The 26,915-nt window shown below is 36.5% G+C and overlaps 1 protein-coding gene across 7 annotated transcripts; it reads left to right on the top strand.

Annotated features, from left to right (window-relative positions):
* On the top strand, window positions 1-26,915 carry WNT9B (Wnt family member 9B). Of its 7 annotated transcripts, none has more exons than XR_005555211.1 (6): window positions 1-195; window positions 9,933-10,189; window positions 11,629-11,894; window positions 13,904-18,901; window positions 20,573-20,712; window positions 26,817-26,915. XR_005555211.1 is itself a non-coding variant. In XM_039331711.1 (5 exons), the coding sequence occupies exons 1-5, from the start codon at window positions 89-91 to the stop codon at window positions 18,842-18,844; spliced, it is 987 nt and encodes a 328-aa protein (XP_039187645.1). In that variant the 5' UTR covers window positions 1-88; the 3' UTR covers window positions 18,845-19,607. The 7 variants fall into 7 exon arrangements, 2 of the variants coding, with proteins under 2 accessions (XP_039187645.1, XP_039187644.1); XR_005555213.1 differs by lacking the exon at window positions 26,817-26,915 and having other exon boundaries at window positions 13,904-14,186; window positions 18,771-18,901; window positions 20,573-22,265; XR_005555212.1 differs by lacking the exon at window positions 26,817-26,915 and having other exon boundaries at window positions 13,904-14,815; window positions 18,837-18,901; window positions 20,573-22,265.

The raw sequence follows: 26,915 nt of genomic DNA, 5'->3' as shown, positions 1-26,915 counted from the left end.
TGATGCGGGAGCGCCGGGCTCTGAGAGCGCAGCGCCATGCCGAGCCAGGGAAGCGGCGTGTCGCGACGCAGAAGCAGAAGCTGGCACCATGCGCCTGCCGCCGTGGGAGATCGCACTGCCGCCTCTGCGTTCTTCTCTAGTCGCCACAGCCGCCACTTACTGCCTGCTGCTCCTGCAAGTGGACGCCTATTTCGGGTCAGCGGCGTTTTCTCCTTTTGGCGCGACTTCGGACATGGGAGTCTCTTATCTAATTTTAATATACATCTTTCCTATCCAGGTGTTCTCTCCCCCCCTCCCCGCCTTCCTCTTCCCTCAACTTCCCCTTTTATACGAATTTAGTTTTGTAATGCTTTTCTATTTTCTTTCCTGCTCTTTTTTTTCCTGTCCTCCTTTTTATTCTAAGCGATCCCCGTTTCTTTCTTTATCTTTGATTGGATTTCATCTCCCCCTGCGTTTCTTCCATAACCTTTCCCCATTTTCCAAATAATTTCTTTTTCCTTCTCACTTTTTTTGCTCTCTAACCCTAACCCTTTGCTTTCAGATGGCGAAGCTAAGACGCCTTAACAGGTGTCCGACTGACTTCTGACGAGACAGGGAAAACACGCCTAAAGTTGTCCCGTCCCTTCTGCCCTGTTGATCTTGAATAGTTCATATCCCTCTCTCATTATCTCTTTCCCTTTCGTTTTCTTTCATCAAACAAGCCAGTCTAAACGGTTGGATACATAGTCGCAATCCTAAACACTGCCTGGGATTACAGTTCTTTCTCTGCAGCGATCTACGCTTTGAAGAAAGTTGCTGTATCTTAATTGCTAGCCAGGCGCAACGCCGGTTTTACAATTATCCTGCGAATTCTTCACTAACTCAGCTCAAATGTCGGGGGAACCTGGCTGGAAATGGCATCAGTTAGACATGCTGGAGGTGATCCTTCACGTCCTTCTCTGTAAACGTTCTTTGCAGCAGATCCTCTGCCAGCTCAAAGCTCGTGCAGATTGCATTTACTAGATTAAAGCGTGTAGTAGTCGATAGAAAACGGATGAGGCTTTATAAAAGACACGGGGCCAGACCCGACCATATAAACATTGCAAACTTTTTTGGGATGGGGGGAGAATAAGTAAAGGGTTTCATATTAATTTCTCAATATACTTGTGCTTATCCATGGATGTTAACCTTTAAAGATTCTGACACTTCTGTATTTCATTCTATTTGGGAAGTCATTTAAAACTGGCTTTTAATTGTGTCCCCCCCCCAAGATGTGCAGAAAAATCTCCCATGCCTTCCAGGTTTGGGAAATTTTTGCTGAACATACTCCCTGAAATAAGGACCAATTTGGTACATTGTGAAGTCTATCATTTGGGCTGATCTGAATGCGTATTTACTAGGAGTTCCAGCATTGGAAGGGAGGACCAGAAGTCTTGTGATTAAATATACAACAAGTAGTGTATTCTACAAAGTGATACAGACTCTAGTTCTATTGAAATGATTGGGGCAGCTCGTGATTAGTTAGAACTCCTTGTAATTTCAGAGGATTCCTAAACATGTTAAAATCTGGGTCTACATTTACATTTTTACACCTTTTTATTCTTCATTACAAGCTAAAGGCCATGACATGATACAATCTCAAGAGTTTGGGATTATACATAAATTGCACCTTACTGTAAGGAGTGTGAGATGCATATATGTGTGCCTTGAGATGCAGGTATTTGAAATTCTCTTAAGATTTGAATTTCAAGATATTGTATTTGCATAAAAACTTGCATTCTGGCTCAAGACTGCAATCATACAAACACTTACCTAAAGATAAACACTGTTTTAATTATTGAGACCTATTTATGAAGGATTAAGATTGTATTATATTATTTCAAAAGTTCTCAGGAGATACATCAGTAAAATACTGTATACATCAAATTTCTCTTGATGAGCAATGGAAGGATATTAATCTGTAAGATTCTTGTATAATACCTGAGTTTGCATGTCCATGTACAGTTTTACTTTTCAAACCTCAAGCCTTCATTTTCCAAAACATAAACAATTTTTTTCATTGGTTTAAATGCTTAACTCTGCCTCACTTCTTAGTTTCAACAATGCAAATGTTGCTATATTTTAGTAAACCAAGAAACAGAGTTCAGTTTGCTAATTGTAAATTTGAGAGCAGCTCATGATGCAGTTGGTATTTTTGTCTGTTTAAATTCTTTTAGTCTGTATTAATTTTATGCTTCTCCATTTTGGCAATCTCTACATCCAATTTCCCCCAAATATTCAGGTGCTTTTTTTTACAAATACTGCAAAATGAGTTTGCTTGCAGAAGCAATAGTGTCAAGGTAGTTTTCTGATCTTCTTGCAGCACACTAAACTATGGTTTGTTTAATTGTGGTTTCCTAAGGAAACTACAGTTTGTTGAGTTCTAGTTATCCATTAAGACACAAACCATTGTATACAAACCACATTGGTTGAGTTCACATAATGCTGAACATTAAGCCTCATTGTGGTTTACTATATTGTATAAGTACATAGGCCAGAGATTTCACATAAATATAGTTTGGGTTCCAGAAGGCTTTATTATGTACTTAAATGACCCAAATATAGGTATTTTCCACATGTAGCATTTTTCCCATATTACTTCCATCTCCCCCCTGCCCCCCCACAAAAGTCTATTAAAGAGGGGGAAATGGAATGCACAATGTTGCCTGATTAGATTAGGACTTTAGAATGACAAACTGATCCCATCATCCCTGACAATTGACCATTCTAATGACAATTGTAGTGTAAAAGATCTGGAGAATACCAGACTGCCTATTTCTAGATTAAAGTACTTCAGAGATCCTTAGTAGCTAGTCTTACTCTTCATTATTGAGAATGATAGGATCCAATACATGTACTCTTGTAAAGCTCTGATGATTTTTTTTTTAAAGTACTGAGTCTTGAATTCTAAAAGTTCAGAATGAGGATTTTGAGTTTTGAGTTGTTTTCAGCACCTCTTATCAGTTCTGGAGAAAGATGGGAATAGTAAAATGATGAGTGAATTAGCACCAAATCAGGATCTGATCTAAGGATACCAGCGTTATGCAGAATTTTATAAAGGTAGCTGCTTCTCTTCTCTCAAGAGATGATTATTACAGTACTAGTCAAAACTTATAGCAACCTAGGTACTCTCTATATCAGTGATTTTAAAACTTGGCGGCTTAAAGATGTGTGAACTTCAGTTTTGAGAATTTCCCAGCCAGCAGCCCCGTTATTCTTTTAGCATTTTCCAGGTATGTTGGGACTGCACCCTTTGAAATGTTGACTGGGAATTCCAAGAACTGTTAACATGTTGAAGTATGTTGATTTAGAAGACCCTTGTCACAGCATCTCTTTCCTGGGATGCTGTGTCTGTCTCTGCCTACATTTCAGAATGAGATCTCAGTCAGCTTTTTCTTTCAGGAAGTGCATGCTCATGTCTCTGCTTTCCCAAGCAAGAGGTAATATGCTTTTTCTCTCAGCTATCACTTCCTTAATGCAAAACAAATATTGATTATTGCTTTAGGTGGATTTGGTTGCTTAAGCAACTTAAGGGAGCTGCAATCTTGCAACAGCTGTGTTCCTTTAGTTGATAAAACATTTTACTCCAGTTCTTTATGGGAACTATTACATACTTTGAGTGAGTTTCCTGTTTGTTATAACCAGCCTTTCAATGCAGGGACCAGCCACAAATAAATGCTGGAATTTCTAGATTCTATTTTCTGTTTCTGAAAGTTAATGAATGGGCCTGTTGATGTTCTTTATCAACACTATCCAGGTTGTATAGTTTTAAGAGCAAACCTGTAGATTCAAGGAAGATTAGGCTCTTTGTGAGTAATAATACTACCTGCAAAATCATAGACACTTTGCCTTAAATAATGGTTGCTGGGAAGTGACAGGAGTGAGCTTCCAGACACATCCAGTTGGCCACTGTGTAACAGAGGATAGAAGTTGTTAAATCAGGGGAGATATCTACCATGGGGCCTGCAGGTACTTACCATCCCGGGTCTTTCCTTGCCCTATGGCTTCAAGAAACTTGGTTGTGATGAGCTCCAACAGGAGTGGTGTGGATAAGCAGGGCCAATGGAGAAAGGAGTCATTTTTCTCCTCCTCTTATGCTCCAGAACCTATCATTGCTTGGTCATTAGCATCAGTGCCATTTCTAGTTTTCCCTTTCTTCTTCAATCAGTTGGATTGTCTGGAAGGGCAAGGAGGCTGAGCACACAATGAAACTGAAACCCTCAGAGTCTCTCAACTTCCTCAGCATCCATTGATTGCTGTTTTGCTCCTCTGGTCTGCTATGATGGAATACAGCTTTCTAAGCCTCCTTTTCTTTAGCCTTGTAACCATTAGTGAGTGGATGGGGACCGCAGTTGAGAGACCTTGCTTTCAGCTTAGAGCTCCCCTGGTGCACTAGTCTCAGGGTATGGCTACATTACAGGACTTATTATATGATCTGGAGGAGTTGACAGCAGAGGAGGAGAGCAGCATTTTGTTCTATAACCTTGACTCAGAGTTTTCTGAACACATGGGGGGCCAGGAACTAAGGCTGACATGGAAGGTGATGCAGAGGGTAAAGAAGATTACCTTGAAAAATATGCAAGATCTGTTACTAGAGTGGTGATGAATGAAAACCATTTTAATTCTACAAAAAACAGCCTACATAAGTGCCTCAGTGAACTCCCTTATTCATTGAAGTAGAAGAAGGAAGATGATTGTATAAGCACACTTGCAAGATTCTGTTATTATAACCAATCTCCATAAAAGAATTTAATCATTCTGTGGAGTTGATTCTTGGTCTAGTCTACCTAGAGATGTGGTCTGGTCTATCTGGAAGTGTTAAACTACAATTCTCTTCATCCTTAGGCAGCAGCGTCCCATAGGATGATAAATTAGAATGAACCTGATATGTTCAGTGGAACACTGCTACTTGAGGATGAAGGGAGTTGTAGTTCAACACATCTGGAAGTATTAAAAACATCAGCTAAGGCCTCTGAGCTGTATGTGAATGGGTCTCCCAACAGTGAAGTGGAGGATAGATAACAAATTGAGAGCTATTGATGAAAAGACTCGGCAGATAGCTAGAAAGCATTTTTAAAGTAAGGAATTTGGGGCAAAGTATTGGAGGCTAGACTTAAATAACAGGATCCAATGGACAACATTCTATGTATTGGAGGGGCCCATACATTTATATATCACTCCTATTTCATCAAAGAAATAGAGACAGGCCAACCAGGGCCAATGTTCTATTAATCAATGATTTCTAATATTTTCAAAAAGCAATGCCATGGCAAATATTTTCAATGTGTTTTGTACTGAAAACATTCAATTTTATTTTAACATTAACCAAATTTGTTTAATTATGTCTCTACAATTATGTTACAATTATTGTCTTTGCTTGCCCTTTAGTCATATTTCTCTTTTTGTCTTAATTTTTGCTATGATCTCGCTTTGTTACTGTAGAGTAGCATAGCTGCTATCCTTGTCACTTGCTTAATGGTTCCCTGGTTGATTTGTTTAGCAAATCTATATAGTTACTCATGTCAAAAAGTGACTCTGGCCAGGTTAGAAGAAATAACAATTAAAACCATATCACAATATAAAGCAGATCAGACAGAAATAACAACAAAAAATAAAACATAAAAAAGCCCCAGGAGAGCAGAAGGACAACCATCATTTACCCTCATTCAACCACCTTGCAGGCTTACCATGGGATTCCCAAGGTAGATGGAAGAACCACATTTCCAAGACTTTCCAGAAGACTAACATAGATGGGGCTAACTTTATTTCAGAGGGAATACTGTTCTGGAGGGTGGAGGCTACAATAGAAAAAAAATTTCCTCTTGGATCCACCAGAAAGATCTCTTTAGCAGTCTGGATCTGGAATCTATTTCTTCTGCAGGACCTGATGAGGCGGTTAGATGTAATTGCAGCAATTTGAATTGTACCTGGAAGCAAATCAACAACCAATGTGTCATTGTGTTGACATAATATAGTTTCTGGAGCAGAGATGTAAGTTTTCCATCCAAGAGGCATACTACATGCAACCACACTCAGCAGCTAAAGCTTCCAGATGCTCTTCAGGGGCAGCCCCATGTAGAGTACATTATGTTAATCCATTCTGGAAATAACCAGGACATGAGTGAAAGTGAATAGATCCTCATGGTCCAGGAAGAAGTGTAGTTCATGCACAACACAAAAATGTACAAATGTTTAATACAGCAACCAGTGACTAATGTCTAAATCAGTTGTCCCTATTCCCTATAGTTATGTTGAACTAAATTTCTCATAATTTACAACAAGCATTAGGAACATAACTTCTTGGAAATTCAGCTAATAACAATAGCTTGGGACTTAGGACAGTTTTTATCTAATCCGAGAAGTACTATTATCCAAATAATTCTATAAATTGATAGCTACAGAAAGTTTATATTGTATAGTAGCTCCTTCCATGCATTATTAATCCTCAAATGATTTGGAAGTTCCTGTCTTCTGTTGGGATCCTTCTAGTTCATTTCCAAACCGATTGGAGCTCAAATTGCCCACAGGAAATTACAACAAGGCAAGTATTTAGCTGGTATGTGGGCACTGCATCGATGCAGCTTTTATCTTGGTGAAACTGCGGCCATTTTGTTCTCTGTTGGTTATTTGGAAATTTACTTACTTAATCATTAACCAACATCGTGCATTGGCTGGAAGAAGACCTCTGGGTGGGTGAGAGGGTTTGAGAATTCCACCCTTGGTAGGTGATAACATCTCTTCCTTTTCATGCTCTCTCAAGACTGGAGGCCTTTTGGCTGCCTGGCGCTAGGCATATGTATGCTTGATTGATCACAGGTTCTGATGAACAACCTGTCCTGTAAATGAACTCGGGTCAGGTTCAGGAAATGCCCGACCTGAGGACTGGGTTATATACAGGCAACAGAGGCAAAATCTTGAGGGCAATAGCCATCAGTGGCATGAGCAATACTGGAAGATATTGGTTTGGAATGATGATGATGATGGCCAATGATGATGGCCAAGATGGTGGATAAATTATAAAATAAAAACCCAAGAGATTAATGTTCAATTTCCTGGCAGTTTTTCCTCCCTTTTTTTCTTCTACTAATAGGCGACCCTGGAGAATGGGGCTGAGTGAGAAGATACTTGGCTCTTTCTTTACATTTTGTTTTAGAGTCAGAATCAATCCACCTGCTCGTAAAGTGTTCGCTACCCATTAAAACAACACTGTTGGAGGAAAAATGTGTAATGATAAAACCATTAGATCCTAAGGATGCATTTCAATTTGGGGAGGGGTGGGGAATTAAGGGGCAGGGGTAGGAGGAGATGGCTCAGAAATATGCAACATGGCTTAGTGTTTGGCACCGAATTATAAGTTGAATTCTCAGTTGTATTTTCTTAGCTCTGATATATTGGTAATTTCTTTGAGGTATAGAAGGAGTAGCAAGTTCTAAAGACATTTCAGTACTATCCAAATTTTCTGTTTCTAAAAACAAAACAGTCATGTTTATTTTATTGGGCACTGTTCTTTTATTGGGCAATTTATTGCAATAACTTTCTTTCTCAACTTAGGCTATGAACACTTGATCCTGTATGAAAAAATGTAATTCCCCTAACTTGACAATCTTTCCTTCTGTAATATATTAATTAATCTGTTATCTGTGGTAACAGATAGAAAGATTATAGAATCATAATGAAATATAATATCAAGAATGCTAGAAAAATGTATTGTGAACCAATAAGCCTAGGTTCAAAGATCTATCTTCCCAAACCTGGTAAGATCAGTCAGTTTAAGATTTAATTCACAGTTTGCTTTCATCTCTAAAATCTGGCCAATAAAAAGAAACTATGATATAATCTTGATACCATTCCAGTTTGTAAAGATATCATCTAAATATTTCTTATACTATTTCTATTTTATTGATCTTATGTAGTATGCATATGGTCTAGTTAATGTCATACCAACTAGTCAGCCTTGGTTGATTTGGAAACTAAGCAGGGTGAGAGCAAATCCCAGGATAGTAGGATAGATTGAAATGCCACATTAAAAAAAAACAAACCTCACCAAAAGAAAAAAGTAATAGCAAACTATCTTTAACGGTGATTTTTGGTGATGCCTAAATTCTGAAGACAAATTCCAAGGATATTGATATCATATAAAGTGTGTGTGTGTGTGTGTGTGTGTGTGTGTATGTGTATGTGTGTGTGTATAAACATATATATATATATATATATATATATATATATATATATATATATATATATATATATATATACATACATACATATATATAAACATACACACACAAACACACACACATATATACATACATACATACATGATTTTAAGTATATGGTTACAGTATAGCAAAGGGGCAGCCTTTGAAATGATTAACTTATTCAAGTTCAGGCTAAATGTTTGTGGATTTTGGAACTTTTTGTATCATGTGAAATCTTCCAATGCATCCCCCTCAGAAATCCAGTTAAAGAACGTGATCTCTGCTATTTCTGACCGAATCTAGTTTAATGGAAGTAAATAAAAGTGTAGTTTTTGTAATTCATCTAAATCAGTGTTTTTCAGCCTTAGCAGCTTTAAATTATGCGGTCTTCAACTCCTCAGAATTATTCTTCTATGAAAGAGACACCTCTACAGTATATGGTTTAGTTTTAGTTTTCCTTTTTTCTTTTTTCTAACTAGTGCAAGTACTAGATATAATTCCTATCACCTTCAATAGCTGATGGTCATTCCAATGAGGAATAATTGGAGACTTTGTCTAATAGCTATAGAGAGCACTAGCTAAAGGAAAACAGTTCTAAAATCCATCCCAACATTTGTTCCCTGTTCAAAATTTTCTTTTACCAAAACCAGTTCTTAAGACAAACCTTCCTTAAATGTATTTGAATTTTGACCATAAAGAAAGGGAAGCCATCTTCTCTGCATCAAAATGTAAGTAGTAGATTATTTGTACTTCAAGTAAAAAATTAAAGAGTAAGTAAAGTAAATAAAGTTTTTAAAAGGCATATCTACTAGAGGTTGGTCATCTGTTTGCCTCCTTTAACCTGCTTTGCATTCCTAGGGTTATGGGAAAACCCAGGATGCTACACTGTGCTTTCATGTCTTTCCAGAGCTTGGTATTTGGAGACATCTTTAACTGCAGACTTGACCTCAGAAGTTTCTAATAAGAGTTTAGAACTTCCTTTAGAGCAGTGGTTCTCAACCTTTTTAATGCCGCGACCCCCCAACCGGTCGTAAGTCGAGGACTACTCAACCGGTCGTAAGTCGAGGATTACTCAACTGGTGCAGCACTGTTTGCAGAATGGGACTTTTGGTGGGCTCAGCAGGGCAGAGACAGTCTGGACAATTCCTATTGGCTGTTGAAAGCCAATAGAATAAAAGGGAGTAGCACAGCTAAGGAAAAGGGGGAAAAATGGCGGACTGCGTGAAATGGTCGTTTGACCCCAGATGGGGTCCTGACCCACAGGTTGAGAACCACTGCTTTAGAGTGTAGCCGCTTGGTTCTTTTTATTTTATCTTCCTGTAGTTATTTATATTGCAGCAAATTGTTTTAATAGAAAAAACAAATGGAAGTGAGCATTCAACCCCCAAATTTGTTTGATCATCTCACTTGAAATCTTGCCAAGCTTTTTTCTTTCCTACAGGTGAGGCTCCAAGGTGCATCACTATTAATCCATAGACAGAGCTTTTCTGCTTCTTTTGCTTTGTCTTAAGATGTAGGATTTTCAGTAGAAGAGCTTCACACCTTCTCCCACCACTCATCAACTGTATAACCACTTCATTGCTCTACATTTAACTCAGCCCTAAGCCTACATGGGATGGGTAACTGAGATGGGCATCATATCGATTATTTTGGCAATAATGCATTCTCTGGTTTATCAAGCCAAGCCAAGCCAAGATTTACTTCTCTTTCTCTTAGTCTGACCGGAAAAGAAACCTTGACTCAGTTTCCACTGCTGGGATCTTCAACAAATCCTGCCCATTGGAAGGCTCACTTGAAGCAATGTGACCTGCTGAGGCTTTCCCAGAAGCAAAAGAGGCTTTGTCGTCGGGAGCCAGGGCTGGCCGAGACTTTACGGGATGCCATTCGGCTTGGCGTCCTCGAGTGCCAGTACCAGTTCCGCAATGAGCGTTGGAACTGCAGCCTCGATGGGAGGGCGAACCTGTTGAAAAGAGGTAAACAGGAACATCTGTTCCATCAGCTTCTGAAACCCCAAAACACCAGAAACTTCTCCACCTTGCTTCTTTCTCTTTGAGCTGTTCAATTCCTTCAGTCATAATTAGAAGCTAGGAAAAAAGGCATCATAGGAGAGATAATTTAATCTTGTCAACAAACCCCCAGAAGCTATAGGCTGCCGTTTTTAATTAACTTGGTTTCCTCTTTTTCAATTTTGAATGCAGAATTCTCTAGGTCCAAAATATAAGCACTAGGCTATTCGAGTTTTAGTAGGCTGGATAACTTCCTCTAGCTTGTGATATTCTCTAGGCTTTTAGGAAAGTGTTCTTCCTTCCTGGGTGCAATTATTATAGGAACTAGTTCATACTAGTGGGGAAGGAACAGAATAAACTACTTCTCTTCACCAGCCTGTGGAGTTGTCTGCATGGAATTCCTGCTCACTTCTTTTTCCAGATCACTTGTTAAATGTAAAGATATTCCAATGTTTGCACTCAGGTATGCTTTGATCCTAAAAGTATACTGAAACCCAAGCACATTTTATTTGTATTAAACATTTTATACCATTTTCCATTGTTCAAAGTTGTTTGCAAAGCAATAGAATGTGATTTTTAAAAATATTTCACAAAAGCTAGTAGTCTAAGATTCCAATCCTATACACCTTTACTTTGCAATAAATCTAGCTGAGTGATACTTCTCAGAATACATGTGCATAGGATTATGTAGCAAGATTTTTTTAAAAAAAAAGGAGGATAGCAAAGCAATACTTCAAACTAAGTGTTAATAAAAGAATGTGCCTTCTCAAAAAAAAAAATTAAGGAAAAACATTTCCAATGTTCACTTTAGTTTCAAGATATTAATCAATGGTAAGATTCTACTTAGAATGTCAGTCTGGTGCATTGATTAAGGTGTTAGATTAAACCATGGGTGTCCAGCCTTGGCAACATTAAGGCTTGTGGACTCTCACAAGTATTAATGTTGCCAGGGCTGGCTGCCTGGCTTAGACACAGACACTCTGACTTTAGGCTAGGCACTCTGGTTTATCCTTAGGAGAAAGGGAATGAGAAGCACTTCTGAAAAAAAAATTGCCAAGAAAACTGTAGGGACTTATCTATGTAGCATCAGAAGTCAAGACTAACCCAAAGGCATGAAGAAAGACTTCAGCTTACCTTGATTTAATTAAATAACTTTCTAACAGACAAAACAATAACTTGGTTTCAAGAACTAAGGACCCCAATAGGATTTACCTTTCTTATAGGAGGGAGCCCATGAAAACCTTAAACTCCTACAGTAGCACAACTGCAGAACTTCTACCAGATGTCTGGTTGAAGCATGTAAATACTATAAGGGCTTCTTGTCCGTATCCCCACTTCCGGCTTAGATTTATTCAATTCTTATGAATAAATGTTCTCCTCACTCCTGCTTGGCTTTGTTTTCCTAGGTTTCAAGGAAACAGCGTTTCTCTATGCAGTGTCTTCAGCAGCATTAACTCAGTCCCTTGCTCGAGCATGCAGTGCTGGGCGAATGGAACGCTGTACCTGTGACGATTCACCTGACTTAGAGAACCGCAAAGCCTGGCAGTGGGGTGTGTGTGGTGACAACCTCAAGTATAGCATCAGGTTCCTGAAGAATTTCCTGGGCCAGAAAAAGGTTGGGAAAGATCTGAGAGCTAAGGTGGATATCCATAACACAAACGTGGGCATCAAGGTAAGGGTGAATTTGCTGCAGGATTAGTTGAGGAGAGAGAGAGAGAAAGAGAGATTAACTGAACTCTGAAATACCAGATCTGTATCTTTCTTGGCAGCATATGGTCAAAACAGTGGTTTCCACAGTGACATTATACAAGTGATTATGCAACAGGGTAGAATAAAGCAAGCATTTTTAATGAGATGGATCTCTTTTTTTTTCTCCCTGTTGATTCTGAGGCTACCTTCTGACTACACATCTTTACAAAATCCTAAATTGACAATCCTAATGCAAATATTGGGTCAGAAAAGCACAAACAATATTTGGAAATCCTTAAAAGCTTGCATAGGTAGAGCTTAACAAATAGAGAGGATAAATATACAGGTCTTACAGCAGATTTTTGTCAGTTGGCATCCTCCAGATAAATTGGATTACATGGACCATAATTGCTCCTTCCACCTCACTGTATCTTGATTTTTAAAATTGACTTGAACTGGATGGACATTCAGAAAGAATGTAAAACATTTTTTTAAAAAGCTGCAACTCTGCAACAAGCATTTTTAAAGAGGTACTTCCCTTATTTTTTCCTAAAGGAAAAAACACCACTTTGTTCAGAAATATTGTCTTTGTATGCAAATCTGATTCTCTGATAAATGATACACATTTAAATGCCACAGTCAGTACAATCCTCGGAAATCTCACACACACTGATTCAGTGGGCTATCATTATCATACGTGTGCGGTATTGTAATCTAAAATAACGAGGAAGCAAGCAGTCACAATGATGTGGTTAAAGGTGGTCCTCATCTTATGATCACAATTGAGCCCCAAATTTTGATTAAGTGAAACAATTAAGAGAATTTTCCCCCAAAACCATCAAGCAGGGTAAAATGAACCTTCATGTTGTCCACATTTGCAATATAAATTTGAAATAGTTTTATGCATTCTAGACAATTTTTCTAGAGTCATATATCAAAGGCACATCATTTTATAAATATTCTTTTTTAGATTATTACAAAATTTGAATTTCAGTCCTTTCAGCCACATGTTTTCTCACTGTTTCAACAATATATTCTATCTAAAATTCTTAGCCAATTTTTATCATACATTATTTCATTTGTTCATTTCTATGAATTTCAGCAAGAATTTATGCATTTTGGCAATTAAATATTCACCATTTGTACATAATTCAATTTCAATTTCCTCTGTTGCTCAATTGTAACTACCTTAATCTCTTTCTCTTAACTGTGCATACAAAAAAACCTATTGAAAACTAAATCCTTCAGTAACCAGTTGTTTCCCTGATTTCATCTTATATTTTCTAGCAACTATTGATAAATTTAATTAATTTTTCTTTGTCTACTCTAAAATGCTTCTTGTGCTGAGACCCATAAAAGTATTTTCAGGCACAGTCTGGGTTTATATCTATTTGAAATTCTAGATTTTGATAGTGTCCAAAAGAAGATTCCAATGTGAAATTGCTGAACTGTTTTGGTTAATCAGTATGCATTTCTTATACTTGCAGAAGTTAAATTTGAACAATATAATTGGTACAATTGGATACAAGGACTGTGGGCTATATTTTACAAAAGCTTAGGTTGTAATAACTGCTTGGTCTTTAAGATGTACTGTAAGTTGATTTTCTTTGTCTTATTTACGAATATAAATTTGTTTATTAAAGTGTTAGATTTCCATTGTGTTTTTCCTGCAGGGCTCAAGGTATCTTATGGGAGGGCCCTCTCTTCAATTTATACATATAGTAACAGTTCTGTGAGGCAAGTAGGCAAGTAGAAAGCACGACTGAGCCAAAGTTACTCAGTAAATAAGGTAACTTTGACTGAAATGGACTTAAACAAGGAGTGTTCCTGGATTCATTGGTGAATTATTTGGAGAAGTCATTACCTGAATGGTGAAATCTATTTGAATGGATGATCCTGCTTTATAAATTTTCTGATTTCTTTCAACTTTTTCTAACTACTCACTAATAACTCTGTAACCTGGCTAATAATATTTTCCTTTCTCTTCCACAGGCTGTGAAAAATGGCCTCAAGACCACTTGCAAGTGCCATGGTGTGTCTGGTTCATGCGCTGTGAGAACTTGCTGGAAACAGTTATCTCCTTTCCATGAGACAGGGAAGCTCCTGAAGCTACGCTACGATGGTGCTGTCAAGGTCTTCAGCGCCACCAATGATGCTATGGGACAATCAGAGCTTGTGAGCCCCCAGCATCATGGCCGCTTAGCTAAAGGTCCTACTGTTCCACGCCCCACCGATCTTGTTTATATGGAAGATTCTCCTAGCTTCTGCCGATCTAGTAGGTATTCAGTGGGCACGGCTGGAAGGACGTGTTCCCGTGAGGCTAACTGTGACAGTATGTGCTGTGGCCGGGGTTACAATATCCAGACCCACATTGTTACCTTCTCTTGCCATTGCCAGGTGCAATGGTGCTGCTATGTGGAATGTCAGAAGTGCATGCAGGAAGAAGTGGTTTACAGCTGCAAGCAATAAGACACTGGGGAGTTGGAGAACAATAACTAGTTTCCCTTAAGATTGCATGATGACTTGGCTTCTTTGATATAGTAATTTCCACCTTGATATTGGATCTAAAACCTAAAATAGGGGTAATTTGTGCCAGGTCCAAGCATTGGAATTGCTGATTTGGAGTCCAGCAGGCAAGGTGAAAGCATAAAATAAGTGTAACCCAACCCTTGAGACTGACTGCTTCTGCTTGACAGAGTTGGAGAATTCTGCCTAGAAGATGATTAAGGACCTACCTTATACTGCCAGGACCTTGGTTCATCTGTCTTAGGGCTGTTTATTCTGACCAAAATAAGATGCCTTTTTTAACCTGAGGCCTCTTCCAAGTGGAGGAAGTCCAGAATTGAAAACTGAAACCTTAATTGCATGAAGTATGAATAATTTTATCCTGCGCTCCCTAATTTTGTAAGTAGCATTCCCTAACTTGAATCTCTGCTGGTAATAACTTCATTTCCAATGGTCATTAGTTATTTTGTTTGGGAATTATGAGGCTTGAGATACAATAAATCTGAAAGCTCCAAGTTAGGATGTTGTCAACCGCAGGAAATCAGGAACCCAAGCAGTTCAAATGAATATTTGTAACTAATGCTCTCTGAAAGAATCTGAACTTATATCACTCAAAACAAACTCGTGGTAGGTAAAGGTCAACAGATGATGCATTTGACCCCTCCCTTAGGCTCAGCCTGGTCATCTCCTACAGACGTGCTATATTAGACTAAGCAAAATATCTTGTTAAACGCAAAGATCTGAGTAGCAACTAATTATAAATAGCAAAAAGGTAAGAACAGTTTTGAATAGAAGGCAAACAAACCAAAACTTCTCATTTGTTCTTTGGTCCAAAATCATTATAAGGCATCTTCAGTCGGTAACAATCCTATTGTTCTAAAAGACCTGAATCCTGTCCTGGGCCTTCTGGAAAAAAGTAGCTGAGTGACTCTGGGCAGCTGGTATCTATCTACAGATAGTCCTTGACTTATGATCATAATTGAGCCCATAATTTTTGTTGCTAAGCAAAACATTTGTTAAAGTTTTGCCCTGATCTTTCTTGCCGCAATTGTTACTGCAATTATTAAGTAGTAACAAAGTTGTGAATCTGGTTTCCCCATTGACTTTGCTTGTCAGAAGATCACAAAAGGGGATCACCTGGGACACTGCCACTGTCATAAATGTGAGCCAGTTGCCAAGCATCCAAATTTTTAGTTTGTAACCATGGGAATGCCGCAATGGTTGTAAGTATGAAAAACAATCATAAGTCACTTTTTTCAGTGCTGTTGTAACTTCAAACAGTCACTAAACGAAAGGTGGTTTGTCAAGGACTACCTATACTTATTGTTTAAGCACTGTGGACCACGACTATCATTTTTACTGAGATAGAAATAAAGCTACTGGAGAAATTCAGGTAAAACTGGTCAACCAAAACTTGCATGCTGATCAAGTTTGTCCTCGATCAGAGAGCTCCAGTGGAACATTATTTATTCCCTGATGTATTTAGTGGTAAGGTCAATGCTGAAAGCTACATTCTTCAAGGCTGAGACAGAATAAAGTGTGACCAATAGATAAGTTAGCTTGAGAAAGACTATCAATATTTGTTAAGCTTTTGAGGAGTTGGGAGTTGGGAGGGGGCAAAGGGAAATGTATAATTTTAGTTTAGTTTAGTGAAATATCCTACTTAATAGTTATTGAGAGCACAAGTGGAAGATTTAAAGAGGCAAGCTTGGGAACATAAGCACATTCAGTATAGTAATTTCAGTACTTGAGAGGGTGAGAGAACATAACTAATATGCAATAATTTGAATAAAATAGGAATTAAATTTCCTGGTTTTGATGTCCTGGAATACAAACTTTGTAAAAGCCAAACAACCTCTAGGATCCAATCAATGGATCTGACTCTGCTTGCCAAGTGGACTGCCTGGTCTGCAGTGCTCAAGCAGAAAAGCCCTTCCAGAATTCTGTTCCTTTGTTACTGTCCCATTTTGTTTCACTTGCATCTTTTCTTTTTTCTCTCTCTCCATTAAAAAATGGAAGATATAAACGAAGCTGGCAGATACAGATTTTACTAATCCTTCTGCCAGGATGGTCCCTGTTTGTCCCTATTCAGAGAAATGGATATTGCTAATATTTTCTGGTTAAATCCTCTCTGTAACATCACCTGATCTATTAAACAAGATTAGGAACAGATTAGGGCCTAGAACAGATCCATTTCTCTGGTTTAGAAGATGGCAAGCAGCTTGAACATGAATGTTTGATATAGTGGTTTAGGTACTTTGTTTCATTATGTCTTATTATTTTTTAGCAAGTATTAAAATTAGAAAATAGCATAGTTCTAGTTTATGTATTCTCCCAAATTGTAGGAATTACTAGAATTCTTTACATTTAAGAACTTTTATGGCATGCTTTGGGGTTAGTTTTCTTTGCAGAATATAGATTTTTGTGGAAATCATTAAAATTACTGTTAATAGTAGTATATGATCTGCATATAGAGAGCTAAAAATAGAGTATAAATATTGAGATTTAGGGTTGAAGGAATAGTAACTGAAAGCATATACTTCATAATCTATGAGAAATTATTTTTCAGAGGATATTTCAGTATTTCAATCTCCCAGTTAAATGTGTCTTAAAAATAAAAAAAATGGAGATTTTAAATTCTGACTTTTAGAGTTGCCTTCTACAATTAGCATCTGGGCAACTGACTAAGCAGATCTACAATTTAATTATTTCTGAGTTTAAATTTGCATATCTAGAACTAGAAATTAACACAAATAAAGATACAAATAAAGGAGAATATTAAGGAGAACTAGATACAATTTATAGATATACATATGGGACTAGAAAGAAAATAAATTGAATTTCCTTTTTGGTAAAGCATTAAATAGCTACTTTGGTTAGTCACCTGAGAACAAAAGATGGCTGAACTGATTTTGTAAGCCATTAAAAGTGGCTTTGGTGGACTGTGATTTTGGTAGATCACAAGCTGAGTGAGCCTGTATAAATCATTGCTCACTGCCAACCTAAATAAATAAAAAATGATGTGATATTATTATCCTATTAATAATAATATGTGGAAGCTATTGGGATACCTAGAAAGTTGTTATAATACAAGATGACAAGTTAGTAGACCAAGAGAATACGGATAAAGATTAACGGGTTGCAGTGAAAGAAATGGGTAAAGAAAGAAAGAGCTTGGGTAGAACACCATAGGTAGCTTTGTTTTTCAGTGTAGCCTATCTCCCAGGTTTTCCATGAGTAAAAAATAAAAAGTTAACCTGAAGGAGTTAAAAAAAAAAGAAAGAAAAGAAAATAACTGATATTCTGCACAGACTTTAAATACACAGAATAAATGCAGGGCTAAATCTCCACCTGAAAGGGTAGCCATCAGACAAATTTTTCTAATTGCTGTAGGTACTTGGCTGCCAGCCTCAGAATGGTACAAATGCCACATCCTGTCACGTAAGGTGTCCTAAGCCTAAAAACAATGGAAGATGTTTCAATTTTGTTCGGTGGTGCTGCAAATATAATGGGAGAGCAGATTGCCTTGTTCTGAGGTTTGTGTGCCTCTCTTTCTGTCTGCTTCAGAGACCCCATACATACAGTAGTCTCTATGCTCTACAACAGGGGTCTTCAAACTTGGCCCTTTTATGACTTGTGGACCAACTCCCAGAATTCTTCAGCCAACATGCCTGGTTGAGAAATTCTGGGAGTTGAAGTTTACAAGTCATAAAAGGGCCAAGTTTGGTTGCTCTACAACCTTGGTGGATCCTGATTATTTACTCCTGGATGTCTTGCTCTGAAGCAAGGTGTTAATTGGCAAAGTAATCTATCCTGGTGCAAAAAAAAAAAAAAGAGCACCCTTGTTGCAGGTGGTACCTCTTGCATCAGTCCTGTACCTGTATGTTTGTGAAGCAGTTTTTCATCTAAAATATGGGTGTCCAACCTTTTGGCTTGCCTGGGCTGCATTGAGTGAAGAGGAATTATCTTGGGCTCCATATAAAATATATAATATAGTTTTATAATGTCAAATTTACATAAGAATGTTAATTATTGGGGGCCATGGGCTGGACACATCTAATCTATACTTTTAATGCATGCAGGTGTATAAGAAATAGCAAATGGAATTTGGCACAGAGAACACAAGAATATTCATATATTAACCTTGTATTAACCACATATGAAGTTAATGATACAACAAAGCTAGATAATTTAGTTCTGCTCCTAGCTACTAGGAAGCTGCTATTGGTGCTATAATACTTAGTGTACAAGAATTCCAAGTTTCCACGCTACATTACATATTTGGACTATATGCTCACAACAAGCATATCTTGAATACTTCTCTTGCAAACCCAGTATGACTTTGCCTTATCAGAGTCCTGGTTCATGGGCAAGCTGTTCCTTCTGCAGACAGTCATATTCAATGTGCAAATATTTCCAGGAGGCTGATGTCCCACAAGAGATATTGGAAAGGAGGGGACCAGACTTCTTTGAAGTGCAGACACGGTGAGCACTCTGAATTTTAGAATATCTGAATAAGGCAAATTGAAACCTGCCATCCCCTACATGTATTGAAACAATAGCTTACTAAATGCTACCAGAACTGTAGTTTTGTTTTAAAAAAATTGGAGAGCACCATGTTGGGGAAGGCTGGTGTAGCATTGTGAACATTAGCCCTTGAATTTGATTTATTTTTGCTACTGCTTTTCTTCTGACTGCATATACTTGGCAATTCTTTAAATCTTTTATCCAATCATGCACTTGTAAATAAATATTGCAGCTTAATTTTCATTGATGTAGTTCTAATCTGCACAGGATTACCAGCTGGACTCTAATTGATCTTGATTCCCAAACAATCTTCATGGTTATTAAGCATGAGTTGACCCAAGATTTATGTACTAACCTTATTAATCTGTAAAGAGAATATTTCTTGGATGATTCCCGTGGGATTTGGTGAAATTTAGCTGGTTTATTAAAGCAAAACTGGGAGAGAAAAGCATTTGTTTTTCTCCTCGCTGACTTCAGAAACAGCACACTTATATATAAGAGATGGAATAAAATGGATTTATCACACTGAGGCTTTCCATTCTGAATAATATGACTCTGCAAGTTAGTTATGCTAAATCCTTAAGTAGACCTGCACAAGTTTGGAACTTACCAACATGCAAATAATGTTGATTGTGGGCTGCTTTATCAAGTGTTTGTCCAATAATTTTGCCTTTTGAATACAATAGCAAAAGTGAGAAATTTGTGTATGTGACAAGAGCCATCTATGTATGTGTCAAAATAGCATGTTGGCACCTCTACCAATATTCTATAGTTGTTGGCAGTAAAAAAGGGATGGGGGGGGGGGAACAGAATCCATGATCATTAGCAGAATCTAATGACAGAAAAGAACCAGAGGAAAATAATCCATATTTCACAGATAGATTTTAAAGAATACTCTTTTGGTTTCCAATCAGCTTGCAGTTTAGTACTAGCCATCCTGTCATAAGGAAGTGCTTCTTGGAGTTCATTGTTTGCAGTTTGCTGCTACATGTGGGAACTGGAGATGAGGAGAAATACTGTTTGATAGAGCCCCCAAGCCACATAGAGATCATCTGGCATTCTTGTATTCAATTTTTGTTTAAACCCACATGGCTTTTGACTATCAAATAGAGGGGAAGAACAAAATTCTAACCCAGTATTTCTCAATCCCAGCAAATTTAAGATGTGTGGACTTCAATTCCCAGGATTCTGCTTGCTGGGGAATTCTGGATAGTCGAAGTTCACACATCTTAAAGTGGCTAAGAATGAGAAACACTTCTCTAACCCATCCAGACTAGCTTCCCTGTCCTCTTCCTACACCAGATACTTTGAGCTGTTTATCTCCCAACCTGGTTTCTATCTGGTATCCTAGCAGGACAATGAATGTAGCATTCATACAGGTAGCATCCACTCCTGTATTTTAATAGACACTTAAAAGAAATTAGTTAAACAGTTATCACCTTATAACATTTTAATGCAAATATGAATCTGTTGAATGAAGCAGCTCTTTTTTCGCCAGGGCTCTTCCTTGCATTTTAGGCTTTCCCTTTTAAGCAGTTATTGCATTTCCTGGATGTAAAGGCAGCAGTTTAGCAATGAAGGTATTCCTCTTTTTATTTTCTCTGACTGAAAATGGATTCTGGATCTCAGCCAGCAGCAAAAACCTTGATGGAGATTTCAATCAGCTCCAGTGTCTGTGACTTGAAAAGGAGTGTGTTTACTTCTCACCCTAATGTTGGAATGAGATGCGTCCTTGAATGGGAACAAATCCATTTTCTGAATTTTTCCAGGTGAGAGTAAGCTATGACGCTATTACTACCATTCTCCAATCCTGTATATGTAACACATTAATTCTCTGAGGATCGTTCAAATATCCAGGTGAAGAGGACACTATGTAAACAAGTTTTCACGTCATACTTGGGTCACAAATCCTCTGCTTCATAAATGCTGAGTAGAGAATAGCCCACATGCTATAAAGTAGAATTAATAAGAAGACTGATTTCTATTATACAACCTTAAAATGTCAAAAATTACTTTATTGAATCAACAGCATAAATAGCTGATAACTGGCAATCCTGTAAAATACATAGAAGCAGCATTCATACAACATTTTAAGCATATTTAAGTCAATGGCAAGCATATCTCTGAATCTGAAAACCCAGGCATGTCTAGGTTATGGGGTCATTTACCTGTCCAATGCCTAAGTTTTATCATTGGCTAAGATCACTATCTATGGTTCCTCATGAATAGACCCAGAGGGCACAGTTATGTGGAGATTAGCTCTCTCTTCCAATTTCTGGCACAGAAACAGGAAGCTACGGTATCCATAAAAATGGGTGTCCTCTAGTTGCTTTGTCTCTTTTCTTTCTATTTTCCACCACAGAATCTAAAATCAGCAGAGGAATGCGTAGGATGAGTTGAATCTTCCTTAATCTCATCCACAGCAGTTCTGACTCTAATCCAGCTAGTAGAGATATTTTTAAAAATTAATTATTGCAAAGTTGTTTCAAACACCAGCCCAAATGATTGCTACCAGAATAACCAGGGAAATCCTCTGTTTGGCCTGGATCACCAGACAAGTACTTAAATCAGACTTGGTTAGAACTGCCCCAAATTTTCATTTAAGTTTCATTTCAGCTCTTTGTGATTCTATTACAAGGTCTTGAGTGGCGGTAGACGATGGTATGAGGTACTGAATACAGAGCTGACTATATGCCCACTTCGCCTGCACTGCCCTAGTTAAGCTTAGCAAATCTTGTAGAGCAATGGGGATGTCTTATTCTAGAGCTAAAGTTTAACGTTCAATTCCAAAGTGGTAAATTTTGGGTGCAGAACCATCTGATTCTCTACTTCAAATAGTACTATATAAAGTGGCCTTATTCTTCCATAATTTCTCATCCTTTTATTTTATTAATTTGTGGGGTGGGATAGGGCAGAGGGGAATCCTTTTATAAGCACTAGGAACAAATTTTTAAATCTGGATATCTGCACAGAGAAGTAGAAAATTTGGTAAGAAGACAATAATTGAAAAGGAGCAAACAATTTCAGAGCAACACATGGTGGCTACTCCATGGTATTTTGACCACAGGGAAACCTTGATATATATTTGTTACATTAACAAATTATTATGATTGCAAAAGAGATTCTGTGCTGGAGCTTTATTTCCTACCTCAAAATGTATAACATTTGAGCATATTTATATTATTTATGAGTCTTGTACATTTTTCATAACATTTGTGTATTGGGTTGTTGAAATGTAAAACTTTCATACATGACCTTTAAATAATACACAACTTCACAATGATATTATTTGCTTGCAAGAAACTCATATTACAGCTAAAGATCAAAAATATTTAAATAATCCTCGCTTGGGATCTCATTTTGTATCTCCCGCCCCTGGGAAGAAAGGGGGTGTGGTAATCTATGTTAAACAGAATTTATCTGCTACCTTGTTAGAATCAGATCCTTACGGAAGATATGTTATGCTTGAACTTGGTTTATATGGCAAGAAAATTCTTATTGTGGGGTTGTATGCACCAAACCAGCAACAGGAGCAATTTTATAGGTTACTACATCAGAAAATAACTTTGTTGGACTATAGATCTGTGATTTTAATGGGAGACTGGAATGGTGTCTTAGATATACAAATGGACAAAAAAGGCTCTTCTACCTTTTTTAAACAGGCTAAATTACCTAAAGCCTTTTTTGATATGAAAGAAGATTGGGAATTGAGAGACTATTGGCGTGAACGTAATCAAGAAGAAAAGGATTTTACGTTTTTCTCAGATAGACACCAATCTTTCTCAAGAATTGATTTCTTTTTGATCACAACAGATTTATACAACAGGGTGAAGAATGTAAAAATTTTTCCTAGGACATTGTCCGATCATAGTCCAGTTTGGATGGAACTGTTTGTAGAGAAGGAAGATAGGAGATCCTGGAGGGTGAATGAGAATTTATTTAAACAAGAAAAAAATGTTCATAAATTAAAGGAATGTTTAAAGGAATATTTTACTTTAAATATGAACAAGGGAACATCAATCTCAATGGTCTGGGATGCAAGTAAAGCTTTTATGCGTGGTATTTTGATAAAAATGAATAATTTGCATAGACAGAAACAGACTCAGAAACGGAAAGACTTGGAAGAGGAGATTAAATTAAAAGAGAAACTTTTAATTTCAAATCCCTTAGATGAAAAGGTTAAAGGAGCTTTAAAATTGTTAAAAACACAATTTAACATGCTGATGGCTGATCAAGTTGCAACTAATTTGCTATTTATGAAACAAAATACATTTTGTAATGCTAATAAACCAGGGAGATGGTTGGCTTATCAGTTAAGAAAAAAACAGAAACAGAGGAATATAGATAAAATAAATTATAATGGTAAATTGGTTTATCAGAAAGAATTGATTAAGAAATCTTTTTTAGAATACTATCAAAAATTATATAAGGGTACTAATATTCAAATTACAGATATAAATAATTATTTAGGCAAAGTTAACTTTCCTAAATTAACAGAAGATCAGGAAAAAAAGATTAACGGTTTAATTACTAAGGAAGAAATTGTTACAGCTATTAAACAACTGAAATTGGGCAAAGCGCCGGGTACGGATGGGTTGACATCTATTTATTATAAAGCTTTAGTAGAAGAGATGATTCAACCGTTGTGTGAACTGTTTAATAATTTATTACAGGGGTTAGAGATCCCTCCATCCTGGCGTAATGCATTTATATCATTGATTCCAAAAGATAGTCAAGATCTTACTTTGCCTAAAAATTATAGGCCTATATCTCTTTTAAATGTGGATTATAAAATTTTTGCAAAAATTTTAGCTAACAGGCTTATGGGGATCTTGCAGCAGTTTATACATAGGGATCAATCGGGTTTTATAACTGGAAGGTATATGAAGAATAACGTTAGACAAATTATTAATTTATTAGAGTATTTAGAAAAGAATAACCAAGTCTCTGCAGGCCTGATATTTTTGGATGCTGAAAAAGCCTTTGACCAAGTGAATTGGCAGTTTATGCTGTGTTTAATTAAGGAGATGAATTTTGGACAAAATATATTACAAGTATTATCCAATATATATCAAAAACAGACTGCTCAAATTATTGTAAATGGGGGTTTGTCAGAGGCTTTTGTAATAGAAAAAGGAACAAGACAGGGATGCCCGTTGTCTCCGTTATTGTTTGTTTTAACACTGGAAATTTTGTTGATTAAAATTCGGGAGTCTCAAGAAATAAAAGGAATAGAAATTAATAAAAAAGAATATAAATTAAGAGCCTTTGCAGATGACTTGGTTGTTACTTTGTCTCAACCTGTTTCTTCGGTGGTGAAATTATTACAATTGATTCAACAATATGGACGTGTTTCTGGCTTTAAAATTAATAATAATAAGACCAAAATATTAGCTAAAAATATGACTAATGGTGATAAACAGGCTTTAGTTAACTTAACAGACTTTGAAATTGTTGATAAGGTAAAATATTTGGGGGTTACATTATCTGCTTCTAATGTAAAATTGTATAAAAATAATTATGAAAAGCTGTGGATGGAGGTACAGAAGGATTTAAAAAACTGGAATAATTTACAGTTATCCCTTATGGGCAGAATTGCAGTTATTAAAATGAATGTCCTGCCAAAGTTTATTTTTTTGTTTCAAATGTTACCTATTTTAAAGAACGAACGTAATTTAGATGAATGGCAAAAAGGTATTAATAAATTTGTTTGGGCAGGGAAAAAACCAAGGGTGAAACTTAAAATAATGCAAGATTTTCGTGAGAGAGGTGGACTCAAGGTACCAAATATGAAATTGTATTATGATGCTGTAGTATTGACATTGATTAGCGACTGGGTGAATTTAACAAATACAGAAATACTTCATTTGGAAGGCTGGGACCTATTTTTTGGATGGCATGCCTATTTAATATTTAATAAAAAAGTGGATTGGGTTTTTAAGTCTCATATTATAAGAAACTCTTTGCTAAGAGTGTGGAGAAAGTATTATAAAAGTGACTTCAAAATACCATTATGGGCTATACCTCGGCATGCCATAGAAGGTATAAGGAAAGGGGTAAATATGGACAAGGTCTCTTACGTACAGTTACTAAGATGGGATGGCCAAGACTGGCAGTTAAAATCTTTGGAAGAATTAACACATGAAAATTTAACTTATTCATGGTTCCAATATAGACAAATAGTGGATAGATGGAAGATGGATTGTAAAACGGGCTGGCTTAGAGAAGATGAAATTTTTTTAAAACAAGTAAGAGATCAAAGGCCAACCCATATTAAGAGAGTTTATGGGGTTTTAGTGGAATTAGATTCAGAACCTGAACTAGTTAAAGATTGTATGATTAAATGGGCACAGAATATTGGTGAAACGATTTCAATGGATACTTGGGAACTTATTTGGATAAGAAATGTTAAATTCACACAAGCGCAAAATTTAAGAGAGAATTTTTATAAGATGTTTTATAGATGGCACCTTGACCCAAAGAAAATGTCCATTATGTACCCTAATCTACAGCCGAAATGCTGGAGATGTGGATATTTGGATGCTACCTATTACCATATTTGGTGGACGTGTAAGCATATAAAAGCTTTTTGGATTAAGATATGGTGGAATATTCAAAGAATTTTTAAAAGGAGGGTAAAATTTACTCCGCAATTATTTTTACTAGGTATTGTTATTGACTGTGATGCTAAGGAGGTTATATTGATGTTAAATTTGATTACAGCCGCTAGGTTGTTAATAGGACAATATTGGAAGAAGGAATCTTTGCCTACTTTACAAGAATGGTTTCATAAAGTTTCGTATTTGGCAGAAATGGCAAAGATTTCGGCTTTCTTAAAGGAGCAATCTCAAGAAAAATTTTTTGCGGTATGGGAAAAATGGATAAATTTTATACAACATAATTTGGATATGGAAAAATATTATTTAGCCTTTTTATAATTTGTAATGATTGTTTTTTCTTTCTTTCTTTCTTCTTTTTCTTTTTTATATATATACATTTTTTACGTATTATTATTCATATATTTTTTTTTTTTTATATATATATGCTTTATTCTTCGTCTACTTTCTTCTTTCTTCTTTCTCTCTCTCTCTTCTTTTTTATTTCTTTTTTTTCTTTTTTAGTATATATTATTCATTTTAAAGTTTATGTTATGTATATTATTATTATATATATTATTACTGTGATTTTTATTATTATTATTAATTATTTTATAAATTGCAAATGTTATTTTTAAAATATTTGTTAAATAATCCTATATTCAGTTCTGGGAAGTCGGGGGGGGGGTGGGGTGGTTGGGGAGGGGGGGGTGGATTCTTATTTGTAAAACTTTTGAAAAATTTCAATAAAAAAAAAAAAAAAACCTCTGAAGGGGTTTTTTTTTGCAAAAAAAAATAATACACAACTTCAGTCTTTCATTTTTAATGGGAATTTATTGCTCTAATCATTTGTCCAGATGTTCAGATGTTGCAATGCTTATATTCTAGTAATATCCCATTAATATCTTTTATATTGTATTTTAAAGAACTCCGGTTTTTTTAATCTTGAGTTTCCTTTTTAAAAGAAGAAGCCAGCATAAGGACTATGATCAGTAAAATAGGGATGAAAATGTGAGTTTTAGCCATCATTATAGCTACTTTCACTAAAAAGGAAATGTAGATGTTTACTTCAAAACCACTTATTTTGATTGGGAAACTTTTGTTTTTATTAGAATTGGAATTGTTAATCCATTTAAATGGCTTGGACTTAATATACTACTGTTTTAAAAATATGGAGTAGCTGTTAGGGTTGTAGACCAAGAGTGTGGAGCCAAGATTTCAATTCCATAGTCCGCCATGTAAAATTCATGAGAATCTTGAATTTGTCTTGCTTTCAGCTGAACGTATCCCAGCCTTGTGAGGATAAAGAAAGGGAAAAGAACCCTGTTAGCTGCATTATGTTCCTTGGAAGAAGAGTGGGATAAAAATATCACTGA

This window comes from Crotalus tigris, unplaced genomic scaffold (genome assembly GCF_016545835.1).
Source record: "Crotalus tigris isolate CLP2741 ecotype Arizona unplaced genomic scaffold, ASM1654583v1 scf7180000024437.13266115, whole genome shotgun sequence".
NCBI classification, from domain to species: domain Eukaryota; kingdom Metazoa; phylum Chordata; class Lepidosauria; order Squamata; family Viperidae; genus Crotalus; species Crotalus tigris.
Note: the sequence above shows the minus strand (reverse complement) of the source record. Positions and strands in the feature narration are given on the sequence as shown.